The 24,529-nt window shown below is 37.6% G+C and overlaps 1 protein-coding gene across 7 annotated transcripts in view; it reads left to right on the forward strand.

Annotated features, from left to right (window-relative positions):
* The window catches only part of SPHKAP (SPHK1 interactor, AKAP domain containing), a 196,497-nt gene that overhangs the window by 23,159 nt on the left and 148,809 nt on the right, over positions 1 to 24,529 (forward strand). For 4 of the 7 annotated variants that reach the window (XM_050752094.1, XM_050752097.1, XM_050752095.1 and 1 more), the window contains exon 2: positions 9,243 to 9,309. The exons of the other annotated variants lie outside the window; for them this stretch is intronic. In XM_050752094.1, the coding sequence (XP_050608051.1) occupies positions 9,243 to 9,309 (67 nt within the window). The remainder of the gene's footprint in view (positions 1 to 9,242; positions 9,310 to 24,529) is intronic. 7 annotated transcript variants of the gene reach the window in all.

Here is a 24,529-nt window from a genome sequence, read left to right on the forward strand (position 1 = left end):
AGGGAAAGGCAGAGCAGGCTGAAATAAGTTGTATTTGAAATAGATGTGAAATATATAGATGTGGACATCCAACAGGCCATTGGGTATTCAAATCTGAAGCTCAGGGGAAAGATCTGTGGTGAGAATATAAATGTAGACTGAAAATCTTAGAGGGATGAGATCACTTGGGTGAACTGGTTAAGAATAGCTCTCACTTTTTCATTCCCAATTCTATTCTTCCTGAATTTTGAATCTTTTTCTATTTTTCTTATTTTCCCAGTGGGCCCCAAGTTCACACATAGAATTGGCCAGAGAATTCGGTGTCTCAGACTTTGGCCTTTCATACTCCCAAGGACATAACTTCAACTTGTCTCTGGTTCTTCCCACTCCTGGTTACTTTAACCACTTTCAGGCTGGAGCTGGGATGTAACTGCTCTCTTGGCGCTACTGTAAGGGGTAAAAATCACATCGACTATGCTAAAAAAAGAAATAAGCAAATTACAATTACGATTATCTTATATATGTGTATTTTATTTTCACACAGCCTCTCTGGTCTTAAAAAGAGCAAAGTGGGTAAAGAATGCAGATAGTGGACAATTTGGGCAATAAATTGGAGCTGTTTGAATGTATGGTCAACATTGAACAGAATGCCGATGAATTTCACTGAATAATGGCTCAGTTCTCCGTGCTGCTTTGCTTGAGTGCACAGTCATGGAAGAAATGAATCTGTGTGTTGTCCATTCTGCTGCATACTTCTTGACCTTTTCCAATTGTGTCGGTCACAGTGAGCTTCATTAAGCTTGACATGCTGTTGTGCCCCTGGCATTTCCACATTAGTATCATGCATTCTGCAGCAGGCTAATAACCATGGCTTAATAAAAAGTAAAACTATCGAAAACTCAGTGCCTTGTTTTCTTGGTGACATTTATTTTTTTCTTTTAGGACTTACAATTATCCAACGTAAACAAAACAACTACTACACCTCTGTGGCCACCTAAACAGTCTGAAAATATTTTGGCCTCGGTGTTTTACTTCTAAAACTCTCCAATGAAGGCATTGCCTGCAATTGTGAAACAGACTCATGTACTACCCCTTAGCTTTCTTCCATAAGCTTCCCCGCAAAACGACAACTCCTTTATCCCCGTACTCATAAACCAAGGTAGTAGAAGTGCCTGCAATGAGACAAATAGACTCAGAATCCCTCTGAAAGAAAAGTCAATTAAAAAAACAACTAAAAAGGAGAAGTAACAGATGTTCTATTGCTCATTATCCAGCGCTCCATTCCATTATTATTAATTGGATCCTGCCTCTTTCTTTTTGGAGGCTGAGAGTAGAAAACCTTGAAATATTCAGATATACATATATTTCTGATTATTTGAATTTTTATTTCCATGATATTCAATATACAGCTCTCTGGAAACATGTAATTTCCTTTTGGTGCTGTGTAGGCAGTATTTTGTAATGGAAAAATCCCAAGGCGCAAAATCGAAAGACCTGGGTTTTAAGATCATATTCTATGACCTACTGTGTGACTTTGGCAAAATTAATTGACTACCCTGAATGTGTATATTAATGTTTCCTGACCTGATTCTTATTATTTGTGTACAAAGAAAACTATCAGCTTATGCGAAAATATTTACTTTATAAGAGTAATATTCAAATGTCATTTTCCTTAATATCTTGCATATTTTACTTTTATTTATTTTACTGCTCTTCTGTCTCTCTTCTCCGGTACAACATAAACTCCATGAAGGTAGGGATGTTTGTCTGCTTTATTTACTGCTGTATCTTGAGCTCCTTGCACAGTGCTTGCTGCCCAGTAGCTTTATTAATCTGTTCTCAAGCTGCTAATAAAGACATACCTAAGACTGGGTAATTTATAAAGGACAGAGGTTTAATTGACTCACAGTTCCACATGGCTGGGGAGGTCTCACAATCATGGCAGAAGGCAAAGAGGAGCAAAGCCACGTCTTACATGGTGACAGGCACGTGGAAGGGACCTCCCCTGTATAAAGCCATCAGACCTCGTGAGACTTAGTTGCTATCATGAGAACAGTACAGAAAAGACCCACTCTCATGATTCAATTACCTCTCATGGGGTCCCTCCCACAACACATGGGGATTATGGGAGTTACAAATCAAGATGAGATTTGGGTGGGGACACAGCCAAGCCATATCAGCAGCTAGTTGTTGAAAGAATAAAAGAATGAACATGCACACAGATTTCTACTTGGTTTTATAATTGCTTAGAAAGGATTATGTTCTTTCTGATTGTTGTACTTTTAAGTTGCTTATGGAACTGTTAACAAGCCATAAGAAAGTCATCCCATTTTGATTGAGTGTTTCAGGAGAAATGAAATGCTTGTGTATTTATAGAAGACTTCGCCTTAGAAAATGAGGAGCTCAGAAGTAAATTTGAATCAGTGACAAGAAGGCCCTGGACGTATAACCATGACGATTTATTGTTGCACTGGTAATTTTGCTTAAAGCAATAAACTTCATTCCATCTACAATGGAGAAGAATTGGGCCAGTACATTAGGAACACTAATAAAAATAAAGCATCCTCTCAGTTCCTGTGGCTATTCTATCACAATTGGAATGTAACTACATGTGAAACATATATGTCGGATTTGGGGGGCAGTTACAATGTAAACACTAAAAGTATATATAAAAGATCTTATTACAAACTAGGTTTTAAGGGAAAAATAAGAGTCGTGTTCTCTTAGTTGGCACATCTTAGCTTAAATCTTTCACAAGGGAAGACATTTCTAACCACAACGCTCTTCTATATAGGACACATTCAGTTCCACTCTGCCTAGAAGCTGGCTAATAAACTGGATGACCTGCTGAGCTTTCTCCCTGAGCTACAACAAACGACAGCTCCTAAATTTTGAGGTTTTGCTTTGTCCTCTTTGCCTGCATCACATAGAAGCTCTCTTGCCTGTTTGCAACTATAATTTGCAACAAATATTACATTTATAGGATTTCTCTCAGAGATATATGTGTAGCACTTTTGGACATTTTAGTAATAAGAGAATCATTGTTTTAAAGTAGTAAGATGTCTGGAAGTCTCTTTACATAATCACCGTAGTTGGACTTGCTCACTTTTTGCTCTTAGTTCACTTTTCTCAGTGGCATCTAATGAGGCAACAGAATAAACCTGCTATGCCAATGGTTATATTGTCCTAATAATGACGAAACACCTCATCTGCTCAGTCTCAAGAAAATTTCATGCTCTGCTTCCTCCAGAAAAGATGAAATGTGGTTTCCAGGAACAAGTCAACAAGGTTCCTTGAACCTTGACTATTTGGAAATATATGGAGTTATAAAACCTGAAACACATACTTATGTCTTATTTGGTTTACAGTCTTTTTAGTGAGTAAACTTTTTCTTTTTTATGATTTATATGGGGGCATAATGCTTAAGGTTGCCATTAATAATAGTTGCATATAGGTTATGCTATTTAATTGTCTCCGTTTCAATTATTTTATTACTTAATTACTTTATTAATGATCTACCTTTAGAAAGCAAATAATTCTTACTCCATGAACTGTTGTCTCACCCAAAAAAAAAAATGAACAACGGTAACTGCTGAATGAATAAAAAGGGTAATCATTGTTATTCATCAAACAGACATACTGGTACCATCTCAGGTCTTGATTTCATCTTCTGAAAGAAAATGAATTGGGCAAAGGTAGCGCTAAGAACTAAATAAGAAAACTTTCAGTGAAACCACAATAATTGAGATTAACTTGGATGAAAAAGTATAATTAAACACCTCGCTAATGTCTAATGGTACTTGGGAAATGCATTGTAATTAGAAATACAACTTACACAAAAAGGAGGAATGTTGCTATACCATGTTTTAAAAATGGTTTTCTTAGGTGAGTTAAATAATAACCCTTGTGAATGGGTAATGGGCTTACAATAGTTTATTTACAAATTATACAAAAATATAATTTAATAAGTAATATTGATTATTCTAATTTCTAAAATGCTGCCCAAATTAAAACTACCATTTTTAACTACATTTTTTTCTTCAAATATAAAAACTAAGGATAATCCTACAAAATCTCCCTAATATTCTTTACAAGTTAGAAATGTTTTAAATGGCCGGGCGCAGTGGCTCAAGCTTGTAATCCCAGCACTTTGGGAGGCCGAGACGGGCGGATCACGAGGTCAGGAGATCGAGACCATCCTGGCTAACACAGTGAAACCCCGTCTCTACTAAAAAATACAAAAAAAATAGCCAGGCGAGGTGGCGGGCGCCTGTAGTCCCAGCTACTCAGGAGGCTGAGGCAGGAGAATGGCGAAAACCCGGGAGGCGGAGCTTGCAGTGAGCTGAGATCCGGCTACTGCACTCCAGCCTGGGCAACAGAGCGAGACTCTGTCTCAAAAAAAAAAAAAAAAAAAAAAGAAATGTTTTAAATGTTGATTTGACTCACATGCTTTTTTTCACGAAATGGAAAATGCAGGTATATTTTCCACTTGTAAGCACAATGTCTTTAAACATTACAGCTTTGGACTTACATGAAGACTTGCATGTTGTCTGTCGTTTTGTTAACTATTTATTTATTTTTGGTTGAGTGAATTTATGTGAGAAAAGAGAAAGTAGACGGTTGATTCTATTTTTCATTTTTGCATCTCATTCTAAAACCTGATCATTTTTAAGTTGCTTTTTTAACTGAGCGAGAGTGAGGAGTCATCAAAGATTGACATCCTATTTGCCATCCCTCTGTATCCAACTACTTCTGATGCTTTCTGGGAAGCTTTTCAGGCAATAGGCCACTTCTTTCTAATTTAGTCTTTTCTGCTCACAAATATTATTAAGTCTTTCTTATGCTATCCACATTTTTCTTTAAGCCCGCTGGTGCTATCCTTCTCTGTGTTTTTCCCAACACTGTCAGATAAATGTTAAATGCCTGTGAATTTCTGTTCCAGAAATGTGACAAAATTATTCATCAGTCCTCTTGCTGAAAATGACTAAAATTGCAAAAAAAAAAAAATTAACATTTAAAAAGTATTGAAAAGTTGATAAGAAAATAAGGAATTACTGGCTAAATATCATCAGACCACCAAAGATAAACAGAAAATCTTAAATATCAGCCAGAATAAAAGATACATTACCTTTTAAAAAAATAATTAGACTGATACTTGACTTCACAAAAACAACCATGGAATTCCAAAGATAATAAAGTGATACTTTCAAGATGCTGAAGGAAAATAATCACAGTTTAGGATTCCATATCAGTGAAGAGATCTTGCAAGAATAACTAAAGATATTTTTATATAGACAAAAACTGAGAAAGTTACTTCTCATTGAAGAATATTACACAGGATTTACTTCAAGCCAAAGAAAGACAATCTCAGATATGATGTCTGAAATACAAAAAGAAATAAAGAATGAAGAAAGTTTTAAATATTCAGTAAATCTAAGCAAATAATGATTATATAAAACAATATTAATACTAACTTATGGGGTCAAAAATAATAAAAATGTAGGCAATAATATAAGTTAGGAGAGTGCATTAGTCCATTTTCACACTGCTGATAAAGACATACCTGAGACTGGGTAATTTATAAAGAAAAAGAGGTTTAATTGACTCAAAGTTCCACGTGGCTGGGGAGGCCTCACAATCATGGTGGAAGGTAAAAGGCACATCTTACATGGCAGCAGACAAGAGAGAATGAGAGCCAAGTGAAAGGGGAAACCCCTTATAAAATCATCAGATCTCGTGAGACTTACTACCACAAGAACAGTTATAGGGGGAACTCCCTCCATGATTCAATTATCTTCCACTAGGTCCCTCCCAGAGACATGGGAATTATGGGAGCTACAATTCAAGGTAAGATTTGGGTGGGGACACAGCCAAACCATATCAGGGGAGTTAAAGTGTTCTAAGATCCTTGTATTTACCAGGAGGAGGATAAAAATGTTAATTAGATTTAGAACATGATAAGATAAGTATACATGTTATATTTTTAGGATAACTACTAAAAGAAAAAAAAAAGAAGGTATAACTTCCACACTAGGCCAAAAATTAATAAAACTTGACTAATGCAAATGAAGAAAGAATATAAAGAAGAGATGGGATTGTATGAAAGCAGATGTTAAATGGACCCAAATATATCAGCAGTTACATTAACAATAAATGAACTAAACGCTGCAAAGAAAATGCAAACATTATCAACTGGATTTTTTTAAAAAACTAAACAAAGTAAGACATATTTAAAACATGAAATACTAATAAGTATGGCCATCCAATGGCTAACCAAAGAAAACATGCAGCTGGGCAAAAGGAACTTTAAAACAGAAAGACATTGCTAGAGATAAAGTATAATGGTAACGACCTACATTGCCAGCAAGATATATTATTTTAAGTTTCTATTCGCCTAATAAAATTGTCTCAAAAATAAAACAGCAAAATCAAACAGAATTACAAGAAGAAATTATTCAAAAGTTTATTAAGAACTTTGAAGATCTGTATATCGCAACCAGCTTAACTTAATACACCTATATGGAATACTACAACCAAAACCTTCAGAAAGTATGTAACATTTATAGAAACTGGACCTGCATAGTGGAGAGTAAAGCAATTCTCAACAAATACCAAAGATTAGTGTCGTGTGAAATATGTTATCTGAGTACAATACAATTCAGCTAGAAATAAAGATAAATTGAAAATTTCTAAATGAATAAAAAATTTAAAATACTCTTTCACTAGCATACAGAGCTACAAAACTGTAATGAAAAGTAGAAAGTAATTTGAATTTAAGGATAATAAAAATTCTACATTTCAAAACTCATAGAATGAAGATAAAGCCATTTTAAGAGAAAACATATAGCCTTAAAAGTGTACTTTTTTAAAAAAAGAAAGGCTAAATATAATACTAAATATAACATGCATCTATCCTCTGAGATTTTAAAAACAACAACAAAATAACTCCAAAGACAGTAAAGAAAGGACAAGATAATAAGATCTGAAATTAATACAAGAAAAAATAACCAACCTTGCAACAGAGTGAGATCCCATCGCTACAAAAAAAAAAAAAAAAAAAATTTTAAACTACCTAAGCATGGTGGTGCTTACCTGTAGTGTCAGCTACTGGGAGGCTGAGGTATGAGGATTGCTTGAGCCAAGGAGATTGAGGCTGTGATAAGCCATAATGGCACCACTGCACTCCAGCCTGGGCAACAGAATGAGACCCTGTCTCCAAAAATGAAATGTAGACTATGGAGAATAAATGAATCAAAAATTACTTCTTTGAAAATGCAAATCAAATTGACAAATGCCTGGTATCCTTAATTTTAAAAGTGGGGTAGAAGCCCATAAAACAATGACAAAAATGAAAAAAAAGTAAACATCATTATAGATATTACAGACAAAAGTATTATTAATAATATAACATTATTAAAATGTTATGTTGATACGTAAAAATAAGATTTAGATAAAACAGGCAATTTTGAGTACAAATATAACTTACTAAACTAACTCAAGAAGAAATGGAAACCACAAATAGTCTATAGACATTAATTTGATTCTGTGATCAAAAACCTTCCAACAGAAAATTTCTACTCCCAGATAGCTTTGCAGGAGAATTCTGCCAAATATTTGATAAATAGGTAATTCCAATAGTATACAAATTATCCTAGCAAGTAGAAAAAGAGAAATATCCTGAATTAACTTGACAGGGGAACAAAGGAAATATAGCAAGTCTCATTCATGATCAGAATAGATGCGCAACCAAAATATCAGAAAGTCGGATTCCACGACATATGAAAAAGATAATATTGTTATAAAACTGAGTTTATCTCAGGAATTCAAGCCTGGTTTAACTTTAGAAAATCAACTATTATAATCAATCAAATTAACAAATAAAATTAAAGCACTAGAAAACCACAAATAGACAAGAACTTCCTTAACTTAAACAGTATCCACAGAAACCTATAGCAAGCATAATATATGGTGGCGTAATTTTAAGGATTTTTGCATTACTCTGTTCAACATTTCCTGAAGGTCCTAGCCCATGCAGTAAAGCAAAAATGAGAAACAAACAGTAAAATATTTAGAAAGGAAGGAACCAAAACTCTGAGCATTTCCAGTTTATTTGATTGTATACACAGAAAATCAAAAATAATCTGCAGAAAAAGTATCCATTATTAGACTGAATAAATAAATTTAGGATGTTTGCTGAATATAAATCAGAAAATTTACATAAATAATATTTTTTCATATGAGTCACAAACAAAAATGGAAAATGTTAAAAAAGGAAACCATTTATAATGCTATCAATAAATATGAAATTTCTAGGAGTAAACCTAAAACAAGCATGCAAGACCTTTCCAGAGAGAATTATAAATGGCTTAGACTGGAGATCCTCTTCTGTGACTATACAGATGGTTGCTCCTTCATCCCTAATGGTCTCTTCCCCAATCCCTCCACACAAGGCAGGTATCCTGCCTTTATATCTCTGATATTTTACTACCTTAGTTATTCTCTGGCATTCTCATTCACACAGTAAAATTATATTGAATTCTAAAGATGTACCAATGACTATCAGGCAATGAGATGCAAAGATAATTTTGCTGACTACATCTTATTCACTTCTTGCTTCTACATACATTGATATTATTGATTTTTTTAATAATTATAATGACTTTCGTGCTTTTGAGATTTGAAGTAATATCCTATTGATATGCATGATTTGCATTGCAAAAAAAGAACTAAAGCATGCCTTACAGGTAAGCATTGTGTAGAGACTTAGTTAAAGTAAACAAGTCATACAAAAAAGCTGAAATCAATATTCATAAACTATGTGGCCCTACAATTCTCTCTATAGAATATCAAGCCTGAGAAACACGAAGTGTGTTTCTTACCCAGATATTCATAAAACAAATTGGAAAGCCCTGAAAGTTTTATCCAAATGATGTAAATTACCTTTTTAATGCATCAATTATATAAAGCTCAATCACAGACACAAATCCAGCTTGGTATCCAAGACAGATGTTATCTGGAAATATACCTGCAAACTTTCAACTCTTTCCTGAGTTTTAACAAAATTATTACATCCTCACCGTCTAGCTACTTGTGTTCTTTGTAAAACAGCCTGCTGAGATCTGCATCTTTCCTCTTAAATCACACTAAAACTTCTGTTTCTTTTTTTCCCCCTACCCTCTCCTCTCTTGCTTCCTCTCCAAATCTGCTGGTGTTTGTAACTCCCTTATTGTGGTTGTGGTCCTCTCCGTCAACCATGTGGGTAGTTGAACAAAACTCACCTACCTGCCTCTCTGCTGCCTTGCCCACCAGGAGACACTCCCAGGAATCCAGGTTGGTTGAGGGGTGTGGGGTCCAGGGGATTATAAAGCCAACTCATGATCAGGGCCTCCTCTTCCATTCCAGCATCCCATGAGCCCTCTGGGATCCCAGGTCTCAGGTTTTTACCCTGCCCTTGCAAGCCTCCTTGTTTAGGGTACTTCAGCCAGACAGCAAGCTATGCTGCACACCTTACCTCTTCTTTACCATCAAGTGTTACCCATTCTGTGCCCAATTCCCCATCCTGCTACCTTCTTCTAGCTTAGATGACTGTAAGGAATTAGGGATTTCAGCACAAGACTAGACAGGTGGCAGACAATTTTAGTTAGGCAGAGCATTCCTCATTCCTTGAATGTCAAAAGGAGGATGGTTTTCTACTTGCATGGAAACCCAGGACTGGCAGTGTGTTTGGGGATAACCCTCAATGACCCAAGTATCCCTCTTCTCTCAACAAGAGCAGCCATACAACCTGATGCAGTCAGCAAGGCAGCTTCTTGTGCAAAGCCTCACTCGTGTCTGCATTGCTCTTCTCTGGGCTCCAGTATCAATGAAACCAGAGCACACCAAAGAAAAACAGTTCTAAAGACAGTTAGCATGGTACCAAAGCCTGTTGTATTCTGTGAGGACAACAGGGCATCCAGGAAAGAGCACAGGCTGGAGTCAGTTTTGTCTCGGTTTGGATTCCAAATTAAGCCTCTTGATTAACTGTGCAACTGAGTAAATGCCAAGCTTGAGTCTCAGTCTCCTTAGAAATATAATAGGGGAATAGCACCTTCCCTCCTGTGATGCTGTGAGGCTTTAAAGTGGCAAATATAAAAATCCTGTCACAATGACTAGGGCAAAATAGGTGCTCTAAAAAGTATGTTTATTACCATTGACTGAAGTTATCTCCCTTCGGTAACAACAAATCTTGTAAAGTGAATCATATGGTTCCCATTTAACAGATGAGGCACCTGAAGCTCAGGGAGACTAAGGAATTTTCCCAAGGTCAAACTCATAAAAGTGACAGTTGGGACCCAAGTGCCAGTATTCTGACTTCTGCATAGTATCTTCACCACACCTTATGGCATAAGAAATTTTCAAACTTTGACATATTTATATCAACTGCCAGTCTCCTCAGGTGGCATATATATTTAATGTGTAGATACTGTTAGACATTGCCTCATTAATTCTACTGGTTTTAAATATTGCAATTATAAACCACATGCATCTTGTGTTGATTTTTAAAAAACAGAAAATACGAGATTTCCACTCATGGTTTATATGTATGATTTCTACTTACCTGATAGATTCACTAACACTGGTATCTCAGGACTATAGACTCTCACAGACAAAAGCACAGAGTTATAATTAAAAGATCATCTTTATTAACTTACTTAAAGATAAATCACATAATTTTTTAAGTGGTACCATTATTGACCCTACCACATTTATGGAGCACTGAATAATTGTCAGGCATTGCACTAAGTATATTGTGGAGTTCAATAGTGAATCAGATATTCTTTTCATCTCAAGAACTAAATAACAAATTTAGAAATAAAATATGTCAATTTCAACTCCACTTAAATTGGAAAATCCCCCTTCCTTCAATCTAAAATGCAAATGTGCCTTAAGATGGAGATTGGTACATATTAACATTGAGGGGTGAAGAGATATTTACTGAGTTTTATTTTTATAGATATTGTCTCCAAGAGGAAGCAAAAATCCAATTCTTTGTCAGATGTATAAGTAGCTTGCTGGCACTATTCACAATAGCAAAGACATGGAATCAACCTAAATGTCCATCAAAGATTGGTTAAAGAAAATGTGGTACATATACACCATTGAATATTATGCAGTCATTAACAAAGAACAAGGTCGTGTCTTTTGCGGGAACATGGGTGGAACTGGAGGCTATTATCCTTAGCAAACTAATACAGGAACAGAAAACGAAATACTGCATGTTCTCACTTATCAAAGATGAGAACACATGGACGCAAAGACGGAAACAACAGCCAGTGGTGTTAATTTGAGGGTGGAGGAGGAAGAGGAGCAGAAAAAATAACTATTGGGTACTGGGCTTAATTCCTGGGTGATGAAATAATCTGTACACAAACTCCCACGACACAAGTTTACCTACATAACAACCTTCACATGTACCCCCAAACCTAAAATAAAAGTTAAAATAATATTCATAAGTAGCTTGCTAGAGGATTTTTAGGAGGGTGAAAATACTCTCACTCTGTTTAATGCTATAGTGACAGATATGTGTCACTTTTCCAAATCTATAGAATATACAAGGCCAAAAGTGAGCACTAATGTGAACCGTGGGCATTGGGTGATTACAATGTGTCAATAGGGATTCATCCATTGTAACAAATGTACCACTATGGTTGTGGATATTGACAATGGGGAAGGTTGTGTGTGCAGGAGCAGAGGGTACATGGGAACTCTCTCTGGACCTTCCTGTTAAATTTGCTGTGAACCTAAAACTGCTCTAAACATAGTTTTGAAAAAGAAAAAAAAGAAAACCAAACAATTTCGCTAATGCAAAAGGCAAAAACAAAAGCAAAAAAATCTGAGGGAAGAAAACCTAAGATGAAAAATATGTCTGGGATGTTTGTTATCCATGTAACAAACATGTATTTGAATATTCTCCAGGATCATGTAATTGAATATTCTCCAGGCCAATGATTGTAATGAAAAGGAGTAGGCTCACAAGCCACACTTTAGAGGGGTCCCAAGTTCGCCAGTTACTGCCCAGTGTAGCCCCATTTACCACATTTTCCAGAGAAGACAGAAACTCAGTCTTTTGTAGGTACATTCTTTCGGTTTTCAATTGTTGGCAGCTAATTTAAAATATTTAATACCGTGCAGGCCAACGTGGCTCCCCTTTCTCAGTTCTGTTTATACTCTCATTGCTAAATGTTTTTGATATAAAACTACCTCTATTTTAAGTTTACTGTATTTTTATTTATAATTTTTTAATATCTAACAAGCTGTACTTTTTAAAGTCCTAAAAGGAAAATGCATTCATGATGGGAATTAAGTTACCTAAATTAGGTGGAAATAATCTACAATTGTACTAATAGAAACTCAAGGTACATTCTGAAGAGCCATTCGTTGAATCCTAATATGCCTGCCAAAATGAGAGCCAAAATCGTCTGGGTAAGGTTATCCTCTCAGCCCTTTCTTAAGGAATATTCTTTAATCCCATTTCAATGTACTGAGAGTTCGGTTCTGCTTTAAAAATTTTTCTACAGGGTTTGGATATTTTTTAAATACTCCCAATAATATATACTAAATGTATAGAAAATATAGAAAGGGATAATAAATCCAATAAAGGGCTCAATAAACCCTGGAGTCCACTAAGATAGTTAAAGAAAAATGAAGCCAGTAGCATTGGCCATTCTTACACTTCAGGAGATTAGAAGATACTGCTTTTAAGAGCATTCCTTTTTGTGGTGTGATGATGTTGTTGTTTTAAACTGTGTCAGAAACTCTATCCAGCCGACTCCAAGAGGTTTTTCTCTCGGTTTAAGTCTCATTATCCAGAATCAGTGAAGTGCTCCTTAGGATTGTCCAAGTTTGATTTCATTTCACCACCTATCTGCATATACAACTAGAAATCATTTGACAGCCTCATCCCCCAGAGATATGGGGGAGGCAAGATATAGACTCATAAACAATTATCTGTGATAAAGGATCTTTCTCAGGCAGGACTAAAGCTTTTGCCATGGGATGTTATCTTTGGCTTTAAGGCAGTGTGTGCTGGGTTTACTGGTTTTGTCACTTTTTCCAATTACATCAGTCCCCTTTACTGTGGCAGCTAAATTATCTGTTATCTTTGGTGGGGCCCATGACAAGTCGTCGCCAAAGCTGTAACCTATGTATTAAGCTTGAAAATTTCATTTGATTTGAAAGGAAAACATTATTTAATAATCAGAAAATTTCCTCGGAACTCTTAAGTGTAATAGAATTTCACATTTCCTGTTTCTTCATTTCACATGCTTATTTGTTTATCGGCACTAGATTTTGAAATATCTTTATATCACCCATTTTAAAATAAAGAAGCTTTCCCAGTCACAAAATAATATATATTAAAAATATAAAAAATATAGCAAGGGACAAGAAAAAATATCACAAATAGCTACGTTATCCAAAGATAGCTGCCATTAACGTTTTCGTATTTCTATGTATATGAAACTATGTATGTATTTGTTTCAATGAACTCATTGATTCAACAAACAATTCCTGAGCATCTACGATATGCCAGGCATTATTCTTGGACTGGAACTACAACGTGGAAAACCAAAAAAGATAAATTTATTCATGAAATTTATAATCTGTAGGGCACAGGGGTGGGAGCAGACAAAGAGAGACACATAAAATAAATAATAAACACAGTAAACCAATACATTCTATAGAACATTGGAACATCATACTGATACTGAGAAAAATAGATCAGGGTAGGAGAGACCGGGCAAACAGAGACAAAGAGGCCTGTGTGGCAATTCTAGTTCAGGAAGTCAGAGGAAGTCTCACTGAGAAGGTGACAGTTGAGGAAGACCTGAAAGAAATAATGAAGTGAGATGTGCAGATCCGAAGGCACAGAGCATTTCCAGCCGAGGCAACAGTTAGGGAAGGCCCTAAGACAGCAGCTGTGCCTGGCCTGTTTTAGGAACAACGAAAAGGCCAGTGTGGCCAGAGTGATTTGATAGAGGGAGAAGGCAAAAAGACAAGGTCACAGAGGTAACAGAGGGTTCGTGCATGCGGGACTTGGTAGTCCATGGCAAGGACTTACAATTTTACTTGAAGTAAAATGCAGACTTCTGCAAGTCCTTAAGAACAGAAATGACCTAAATGGCTGGGCATGGTGGCTCACGCCTGTAATCCCAGCACTTTGCGAGGCTGAGTTGAGCAGATCACCTGAGGTCAGGAGTTCGACATTAGCCTGGCCAACATGGTGAAATCCACAAAAAAAAAAAAATTAGCCAGGCGTGGTGGTGGGCACCTGTAATCCCAGCTACTCGGGAGGCTGACACAGGAGAATTGCTTGAACCTGGGAGGTAGAGGTTGCAGTGAACCGAGATTGTGCCACTGCACTCCAGCCTGGGTGACAGAGTGACACTCCATCTCAAAAATAAAAATAAAAATAATAAAAAAATTAAAAATTAAAAAAAAGTTTTTGAAAAAAAAATAGAAATGACCTGAATGGACTTATATTTTTATCATCATTATTATCATTTTAGAGACTGGGTCCAGTCCTGTCGCCCAGGTTGGGGTGCAGTAGTACAATCATGGTTCACTGCAGCCTCAAACTACTGGGCTCATGTAATCCTCACGCCTCTGCCTCAGAGTAGCTGGGACCACGCCATGAGGCCCAGATTTTGTGTGTATGTGTGTGTGTGTATATATATATGTGTGTGTGTGTGTGTACGTGTGTGTGTACATATTTAATATGTACATATATTTAATATGTACATATATTTAATATGTATATATTTTTATTCATGGAGACAGGGCCTCGTTATGTTGCCCAGGCTGGTCTTGAACTCCTGGCCTCAAGCTATCCTCCTGCCTTGGCCTCCAAAAGCACTGAGATTATAGGCGTGAACCACGGCATCTGGCCCAGTCTTTTATTTTAAAATAATACACCCATGTCAATAGCTACACAGTGTAATATTTTGCACTCAACTGTGTTCATTTAACATGGGAACATTTTCCCATGACATTTTTTAGGGCAAAGAGGCATCATCTTCATGTCTGCATACTAACCTTATCAATGTACTTATTGGGGAATGTATTTCTAATTTTTAGGTTTTTTTCTATTTAGAATAATGAACTGAATATCTCAGTGTGTAAGTCTTTCGTTTGGTGTCTATCATCTAAAATATATTCCTCATGGAAAGCATTGCTGACAAACAGGGATGCATGGATAAGAGTTGTGGAAAGTATGGACAGGTTGTTTTAAAAAATGTCATATGAATGTGCACTCCCAGAAGCAAAATGCAAAGCAACACTCTTTTTTTAACTTTTATTTTAGATTGGGGGCACCTAACCTAAAATTAAGTTAGGTTTGTTATATAGATAAACTCAGGGGCTTGTTGTACAGATTATTTCATCACTCAGATATTAAGCGCAGTACTCAGTGGCTATTTTTCCTTGTCCTCTCCCTCTTCCCACCCTCCACCCTCCAAAATGCCCCAGTGTGTGTTGTCCTCATCTAGGTGTCCATATGTTCTTGTCATTTAGCTCCCACTTACAAGTGCTAAGATGCAGTGTTTGGTTTTCTGTTCCTGCGTTAGTTTGCTAAGGATAATAGCTTCCAGCTCCATCCGTGTTCCCACAAAAAACATGATCTTATTCTTTTTTATGGCTGCATAATATTCCAGTAACGTTGTTTTGATTAACAGAATACTATATGTTTTCTTAATTTCAGAGAGCAACAAAATTCATTCCTTCATTTATTTATCAACAAAGATTTCTTAAAATGTACACTCTGCAAAGCAGTCCCTGCACATCAGAATGGTGTACACGCATGCTCTTCATATGCAACTACGTTTCTTCTCGCTCCTCTTTTACTCCCCTTCACTTCATTATACCATTTTTGTTTTTTGTTTTTTGTTTTGTTTTGCTTTGTTTTGTTTGAGACAGAGTATTGCTCTGTTGCCAGGCTGGAGTGCAGTGGGGCGATCTCGGCTCACTGAAAGCTCTGCCTCCGGGGTTCATGCCATTCTCCTGCTTCAGCCTCCCGAGTAGCTGGGACTACAGGCACCCACCACCACGCCTGGCTATTTTTTTTTTTTTTTTGTATATTTTAGTAGAGATGGGGTTTCACTGTATTAGCCAGGATGGTCTCGATCTCCTGACCTCATGATCCGCCCGCCTCGGCCTCCCAAAGTGCTGGGATTACAGGCGTGAGCCACTGCGCCCGGCCCATCATACCATTTTCATATGACTACCTTTAAATGTAAATGATCAGCATGAACGTCTCAAGCCAGAGTCCCGTTCCATGTCCAACCTTCAGTAACATTTCCTTAATTCAGTTCCATTTGGCAGTGTTTGTGATAAGTGAAGCAGAGCCTCCACAGAACTGTAACTCCTGGAATCCCTAGAAGGAATAATTTGCCAATCAAATTAAGAAGGCAAACAGAAAAAGAAAAAAATACATTAAATACAAATAGTTATTATATATTTTTAATGTAATCATTAATTTTTTGCCAATAAAACTAACATTTTAGCAATACAACTACTTTTCTCTAGAAACACTTTCAATTCATGTTTTTCACTAATATCAGATTAGTCTTCTGTAAGCTTTAGAGCTTTGCTTTAATGATCTCAATATTTTCCCATGATAATTGATATAAAACTTCGCATGAACAGGTTGCATCTTTGTATAGTGTTAGAATAATTGATTAAATTCTGTGTTGTCTTGGATTCTAAAAAAAGCCTTTGTTTTTCTTCATTTTATAATATAACGATAATAGTTAAGAGTCATCAGAAGAATAGAAATTTCTCATCGTATATATTTTGGAATCCTAGTTCTAAGAAAAGTGTCACTATAATAAATATGCAATCCATTCAAAAATGTGCATATATTAATGTTGAATACCAAAATGTGCTGAAAACCTATCAAGGAGACTCTTAAGAGTAAATAGATTTACAGGGCTTAATGTGGTATTATTTCTCAGTTTCGTATTAAGTGCTTACCTGTGCTAGGTGCTACGTGACTCCTTTACAGGAAATAACACCATAAACCACCATAACAGTCTCATGACAAAGCTTCTGTTATCATCTGCATTTTACAGGTGAGAAAACTAAGGTTTAGAGCGGGTTGAGTGACAGAGCCAACTCCATCTCTCCAGTAACTAGTAGAAATGGAACTTGCCCTTAGATTCTTGAATGCCAACACACTAGGAACTGGCTTTATTTAGACTCATTTAGATGACATGGTCACAGAAGCAAAGAATTAAAAGGAGTGTTAGAGATCACAGTGGAAAATAACATGGTGTTGACAGCAGCAACTGAAATCTTAGATCTGTTATTTGGCAGCAATATAATCTTGTCGTATTAGGCTGTTCTTTTGCTATAAAGAAATACCCGAGACTGGGAAATTTATCAGAAGAGAGGTTTAATTGGCTCATGGTTCTGCAGGCTGTACAAGAAGCATTACACTGGCATCTGCTTCTGGGAAGGCCTCTGGAAGCTTACGATCATGATGGGAGACAAAGAGGGAGTGGGCATGTCACATGGCAAAAGCAGAAGAGAGCGAGAGGGAGGTGCCACCCACTTTTAAACAGCCAGGTCTCAGGAGAAGTCACTCACTATTGCAAGGACGGCACCAAGGAAATGGTGCTAAGCCATTCATGAGAAATCCACCCCCATGATCCAATCACTTCCCACCATGCCTCACTTCTAATACTGGGGATTATAATTCAACATGAGATTTGGGAGGGGACACATATCAAAACTATATCATTTGGATTACATGTTAACCTCATCAATGCTCTGTTTCTCCTCTATAAAATAAGTATAATAAAATTAGTATGTAAAGTACACACTAGAGTGCTCAGTACCTGCTATGCATTAAATGAGAGTAAATTCTGTTAGAAGTAGTATAAAGAAGATTATATATCAGAGTGAGGCACCTGCCCAAGTGGTTTGATGGAAGAACACAGGAATATCAAGCAAGTATGGTAACATACATTCTGCATGTACCTGAACTACAGTCTAGATTTAGCAGAATGCAGTGATACACATAGTGTGCTTTGACTATCTGAAAAATAGATACCTTTTTTTTTTTTTTTAAATAAATAACTCTAGGCTGGGTGCGGTGGCTCACGCCTGTAATCCCAACACTTTGAGAGGCCGAGGCGGACGCATCACCTGAGGTCAGGAGGTTGAGACCAGCCTGGCCGACATGGTGAAACCCCATGTTTCAATACAAAATACAAAAATTAGCCAGGCATGGTGGTGGGTGCCTATCATTTCAGCTACTTGGTAGGCTGAGTCAGGAGAATCACTTGAACCCAGGAGGTGGAGGTTGTAGTGAGCTGAGGTCACACCACTGCACTCCAGCCTAGGCAAAAGAGTGAGACTGTCTCAAAAGAAAGAAAGAAGGGAAGGGAAGGGAAGGGAAGGGAAGGGAAGGGAAGGGAAGGGAAGGGAAGGGAAGGGAAGGGAAGGGAAGGGAAGGGAAGGGAAGGGAAGGGAAGGGAAGGGAAGGGAAGGGAAGGGAAGGGGAAGGGGAGGGGGGAGGGGAGGGGAGGGGGGGGGGGGGGAGGGGAGGGAGGGGAGGGAAGGGGGGAGGAAGGAAGGAAGGAAGGAAGGAAGGAAGGAAGGAAGGAAGGAAGGAAAGAAGGAAGGAAATAAAGAACTCTAGGAATAAATATTTCTATAGTAACGATCTAGTGGTATTCATGTATAAATGTGCACATATTCATGCAAAATTAACTTAGCAGCAGGAATGTGTACTTTCTATCTTACATTAAAATAATGTTTTTATACACATTATTTGTAGGACACACATTTTGAAAAAATTCCCCCATAGCCTTCATTAAAAAATGAAAGAGAAAAGAGAAAAAGGCTAAGTCATCATGCTCACTTGATTGATCCTTTTTCAGAATAAGGGATTATAGTTGGGGTCTTGGGAATGCCTGAGATTGCGAAACAGCTTTTAAAGATATAAAACTAGTAAATCTGTACAGTAGTGATCAAACCATAGGAAATAACTTGTTATTGTCTCCTTAATGAGAGATAATATATCAATTTACAAAGCACAGATTGTTCAGTAGGTGTTATTTATATTGTTATATGATCTCCAATAACATTCTGTTTGGAAGTACAGCTGTTTTCTTCCATTAGGAAGTTTACCATTTGATTGCCTTTTCTGCTATAATCCAGATATTTTATATAGTAGCTGTTTAAGAAGAGATTTCACATTTTACTGCATATATCTGATAGAGAGCATTGCCTAAATTTAAAAAGTATTAATTGAACAATATTCAACATAATGTTTTAGAGAAAACATTATACTGGCTATTGTTGAGAAAAGATTTCAGAACTGAAAATAGGGAATTTATCTGCTGTTGGTTTTTACAAATTACATTGCAAATGAAATAACAATACTAAATAGTGTCTTTGTTTTTCATCTTCTTTTAATAATCAAGACTGAACTAGAGGATAGTTAAATTTGAAGCCATTCTTTCTTCTAAGAATGGGACACTTGTTTTATGATTAGGCATGAATGACCTGTTTATATTTTGTTTATTGCCACTTACCAATACCTCAAAAAGTGAAACCCACGCTCAGGTCTGCAACAACATTTTCACCAATCTGAAGACAAAAACTGTAATAAAATTTTCTCACCCATCTTTTCTTGAAAAGAAATCCTGGATAATCATTCCTGGATAATATATCACAGTTTCTTGCTACACTGTTACAAAGCCCTTTATTTGAAGAATCATGGTTAAAACAGAAATATAAAGGGTTTTCTTGAAGTTTATTTGGGAAAATAAAAGGCTGGGCCCTTTATAACATCATTACTGCCTTGGTTATTTTTATTTTACTGGTCTAGGAGATTAAGAAGTCTGGGATTTATTTTCCAGCTATGGAGCCACCTTTAAGTATTGAAACAGGACATACAATGATAGCTTCTAAATATTTTCAAGGTTTGAAATGGTTTCCTATGACACATTTTCTAAAATCCTACAGAATAAATGATGATTTTGTAGGTCTTTCAGCTACCAAAGAGTTGGTGACATATTTAATTTGAATGAATGACATGATATGTCCCACCTAGGAAAGAAAGGAAAAAACATAAACTTCTTATCTAGGAGATGAAAACAGAAACATGTGCACAGCAGTAAATGAAAAATTTTGCACTGGATGCATATTTAAATTGGTAAAACAGATTTTATGCAAGCTATTGGAGTAGGAGAGAGAGTTGTCAGTGCAGAACTGAGGTTAACTCCTAACACAGCAGGGATTAGTGGGGATTTACACCCCACAGGCAGAGTGAAGGGGTGAGTAGACAGAAAATTACTAAGAGGGGATGTCAACAGTAGGGGATTCTGGCCAGGAGCTGTGGCTCACGCTTGTAATCCCAGCACTTTGGGAGGCCGAGGTGGTTGGATCACAAGGTCAGGAGTTCGAGACCAGCCTGACTAACATGGAGAAACCCTGTCTCTACTAAAAATACAAAAAAAAAAAAAAAAATTAGCCGGACATAGTGGTGTGTGCCTGTAGGACAGGAGAATCACTTGAACCTAAGAGGCGGAGATTGCAGTGAGCAGAGATCACGCCACTGAACTCCAGCCTGGGCGACAGAGTAAGACTCTGTCTCCAAAAAAAAAAAAAAAAAAAAAAAAAACCACACAGTGGGGGATTTTTGCTAAACTGTCCTAACAGGCTGCTTAGTAGACAGGCCAAGGACTTTGTTATCAAAAGTGAGCAGATGAGGACGTTGATCAGATATTTGGATGTGAGAATTCTTTCTAAACATCCAAGTCTAAGTCATAGCAGGATTCTTCTCTACAACTGGCTCAGAGGCCAAGGTCCAGGCCCGGCTGAGAAGATGTCTCAAAGGAGCTTGAGTAATGTTTGGTCAAGAAAAGAGTCTTTGTCAAGATTGGATAGAAGAGGAAGACAGAAGACACTAACCCCTCACGTGATGTTTTAAACAAGTCAGTTTTTGAAAAATTGACCTAAACCTCTGGGCTTCATGTAACAGGTAAATTACTTTGGATGGGGGTAAAATAAGAACATTCACTTGAGAGAATTTTCATTTTGAACTGTTTAAAATCTGTTTGAATATTTTTAAATCCTCTCAATTTTTGGTTGTCATATGTTGTTAAATTGATTTTAATGACAACAACTCAATTCCTTGCTCAAGATCTCTTCTGGTAGCTCTGAGTTTTACTTTTTTTCTGGTGTTGGGATTAAAGGATTTCATATAAAGCTCAAGAGTAGATATTCCTAATAGGGTTGAGACAATCAAATGAATTATAATTACTACATTTTACCAAGAGGATTCTTTAAGGGGGGAGAAGACAATAGCCAATCTTATCTTTCAGAAATCTGTTAAAATGGTTTAACTTTACCCTGTGTTTACTTGACATTTTAGCAAGCATAACAGCAGAATCTCTTTTCATTAGAACTATCCTGGGAAATTCTTTAAATTATCTTCTCAGATGTGGCTTATCTCACCATCTGTCAGTACTGCAGAAAATTTAGCATTAAATTCAAACGCTTGTTTGTGCCTAATCTTTTGAGGTTAATCAGGATGCCCAGAAAGATAAGAGCAAACAACCTCAGTAAGAGCTTGTTGGGCATCTCCCACTGACTGGCACTGTGCTGTGTCCTAAGTGATGCCCTGCCCTTTTAGAACATACAGCCTAAAGTGGAAAGAGACAAATATTACAAAATTATATGCCTTTTGGACAAGTGCTAAAGCAAGATACGGCTCAGAGTGCTGTTGGAATACACAAGAGGAGTGTCTCTCTCACTTCCTGAGTTGGAGTGGGGTGGGAATATGTGGGTGGGAACGAGGCAGGAGTGTAAGTGTGTTTGTGTGTGCGTGGGGCACTGGCGGTACGTGGGAGAGGAGAAGTTGCCTCCTTGGCAAGGGGAAGGGAGAAGGGAGGTGCCAGAGGTAATTTATAGGCCAAGACCCAAAGGATAGAGTAGGATTTACCAAGAAGGGAAGGTGAGGACTAGGCAGAATATTCCTAACCAAAGTAATATCATGAGGATATTACACCCGGGCCTCTTTATCTATGTTTGCCCAATCTCTTTTACTCTGATCTATTTTTCTCGGTATCACAATGATGTCCCACAGGCAAATGGAATGTGAATTCAATTTAATATGTTCTATAAGCATTTCTCAGACTCTAATGGATGTATAAATTACCTGAGTTTAATGTCAATATGCAGATTCTGATTCAGTAGCTCTGAGTTTCTGGGTGTCCAACAAGCTCCCAAGTGACACCAATACTGCTGGTCCATGGACCAAACTGCAACGCAATGTACGGACAACTCAGTTTCCAGTAACTGGATACGACTCTCTCTAGGGAAATAACTGGATATTCCCTAGGCTGTTTTCACTATTGATGCGACCTACTTATTCATATTGCATGAGTCACTGCAGTGGTAGCAATACGGGGGCAACATAGTATCTCATTTATTAATATATGAAATTGTTCTATAAAGAAAGCTGCTTTATAGAAATCCGGTTTAACATCACTACTTCAAATTCAGCTTCGTACCTTCTTTCCCATCTTTATCTACATCCTCATTGAAACACACTTAACAGTTTCAGCATGAAACCAGTTTGAAAGGTCATGCTTAATAAATATTGTCAACACTTGTCAAAATCAAAGGAAAATGTCCCAGGGAAGAATTTGCCGCCTTACCCATTAGGAGCAAGTTATAAAGCTGCCCTGTCTCTTGACAGCAATTCGTTTAATGTCGATTTCAGCTCATTTTAATACAGGCATGAGTTTCATATCGCTGCCATCTCCGCCTCGTCCTGTAACAGCAAACGTTCTGCTTCTCTAAAGAGCAAGGACAGCATCATTGTAAATACTCTAAAAATTCTCTCTCCATCCAAAAGCTATGGGAACAGACTGGGCCATGTTGTAAAGTCACCTACTGGAAAGGCACACCCACATCAGGTGCTTTAAAACATAAGCCTACCTACATTTTCTTTGATATTAGGCATCATTAAAATGATATACAATGTGTTTCAGAAGATGCATTTTTTTTTTTTTTTTTTTTTTTTTTTTTTTTTGAGGCGGAGTCTCGCTCTGTCGCCCAGGCTGGAGTGCAGTGGCCGGATCTCGGCTCACTGCAAGCTCCGCCTCCCGGGTTTACGCCATTCTCCTGCCTCAGCCTCCTGAGTAGCTGGGACTACAGGCGCCCGCCACCTCGCCCGGCTAGTTTTTTGTATTTTTTAGTAGAGACGGGGTTTCACTGTGTTAGCCAGGATGGTCTCGGTCTCCTGACCTCGTGATCCGCCCGTCTCGGCCTCCCAAAGTGCTGGGATTACAGGCTTGAGCCACCGCGCCCGGCCCAGAAGATGCATTTGCTTTAAATGTGGGTGCCGTGGAGTTGCATTACACTTGTCATCTAGTAATGCATTAATTTTTGCCCCACCATGTGACTCAACTTCCTCATTTAATACTCACAACAATGAACAAATATATATGTGCATATATATAGTTAGATTTATTTATTAATGCTATACAGGCTTAGCATTAGAACAAATGGCATCAGCCTTGCAGGCAAGCAAAAAAACTTTCTAATTCCCTTCCATACCTTCGTTTTCAACTAGGATTTTACAGTCATCTTAGAGGCAGAAAAACTTTCATACCAAGATATCTGTGGGTAGACTTGTCATTACTTCCTCCTATTAGGTGAGCTCAGCAGTTCTTAAACTTTTGAGTGCATAAAAAGTACTGTAGCAGGTTGTCTATCTAAAGCTATAAATAAAAGTGCTTTATGGGCAAATATGTAATTTTCAAGGCTGACCTTTTAGTTTTCTCTATTTTTACATTACCCCAAATTTGGACCTAACCATCTCTGCGCAAGTTAGATGTGATTTCCTTCCAGAGTGACCAGAGGCTGTTGAAGTGCTTTTTTGCTTTTTGTTTGTTTTTTGTTTTGTTTTGTTTTTTGTTTTTGAGACGGAGTTTTGCTCTTGTTGCCCAGGCTGGAGAGCAATGGCGCGATCTCGGCTCACTGCAACCTCTGCCTCCCAGATTGAAGTGATTCTCCTGCCTCAGCCTCCTGAGTAGCTGGGTTACAGGCATACACCACCACGCCCAGCTAATTTTGTATTTTTAGTAGAGACGGGTTTCTCCATGTTGGTCAGCCTGGTCTTGAATTCCTGATCTCAGGTGATCTGCCCGCCTCGGCCTCCCAAAGTGCCGGAATTACAGGTGTGAGCCACTGCGCCCGGACTCAAAGTGATCTTTCTACAAAGTTTCATAGCTGGAAGGAGCAGCCTGAGGTCTGTGTCAGCCTTACTTCTCACTTTGCCCATTTCTTACTTCTGCAGTCTCTAGCCTCTAAAAATCACAGCAGATGTCTTAGCACTGGGAGTAAGTCCAGGGATGGCCTGCATGGAATGGATCTACTAGCCCATCAAAGCTGCCTGGAGGACACACTAGCAACAGGACACAGAGCTGTGGGACCCTATATCCTGTCTCCCTGAACTGCACACAGGGCCTTGGCTGGCTCCTAGAAGGAGTCA

The sequence above is a fragment of the Macaca thibetana genome, chromosome 12, assembly GCF_024542745.1.
Source record: "Macaca thibetana thibetana isolate TM-01 chromosome 12, ASM2454274v1, whole genome shotgun sequence".
Classification (NCBI taxonomy): Eukaryota; Metazoa; Chordata; class Mammalia; order Primates; family Cercopithecidae; genus Macaca; species Macaca thibetana.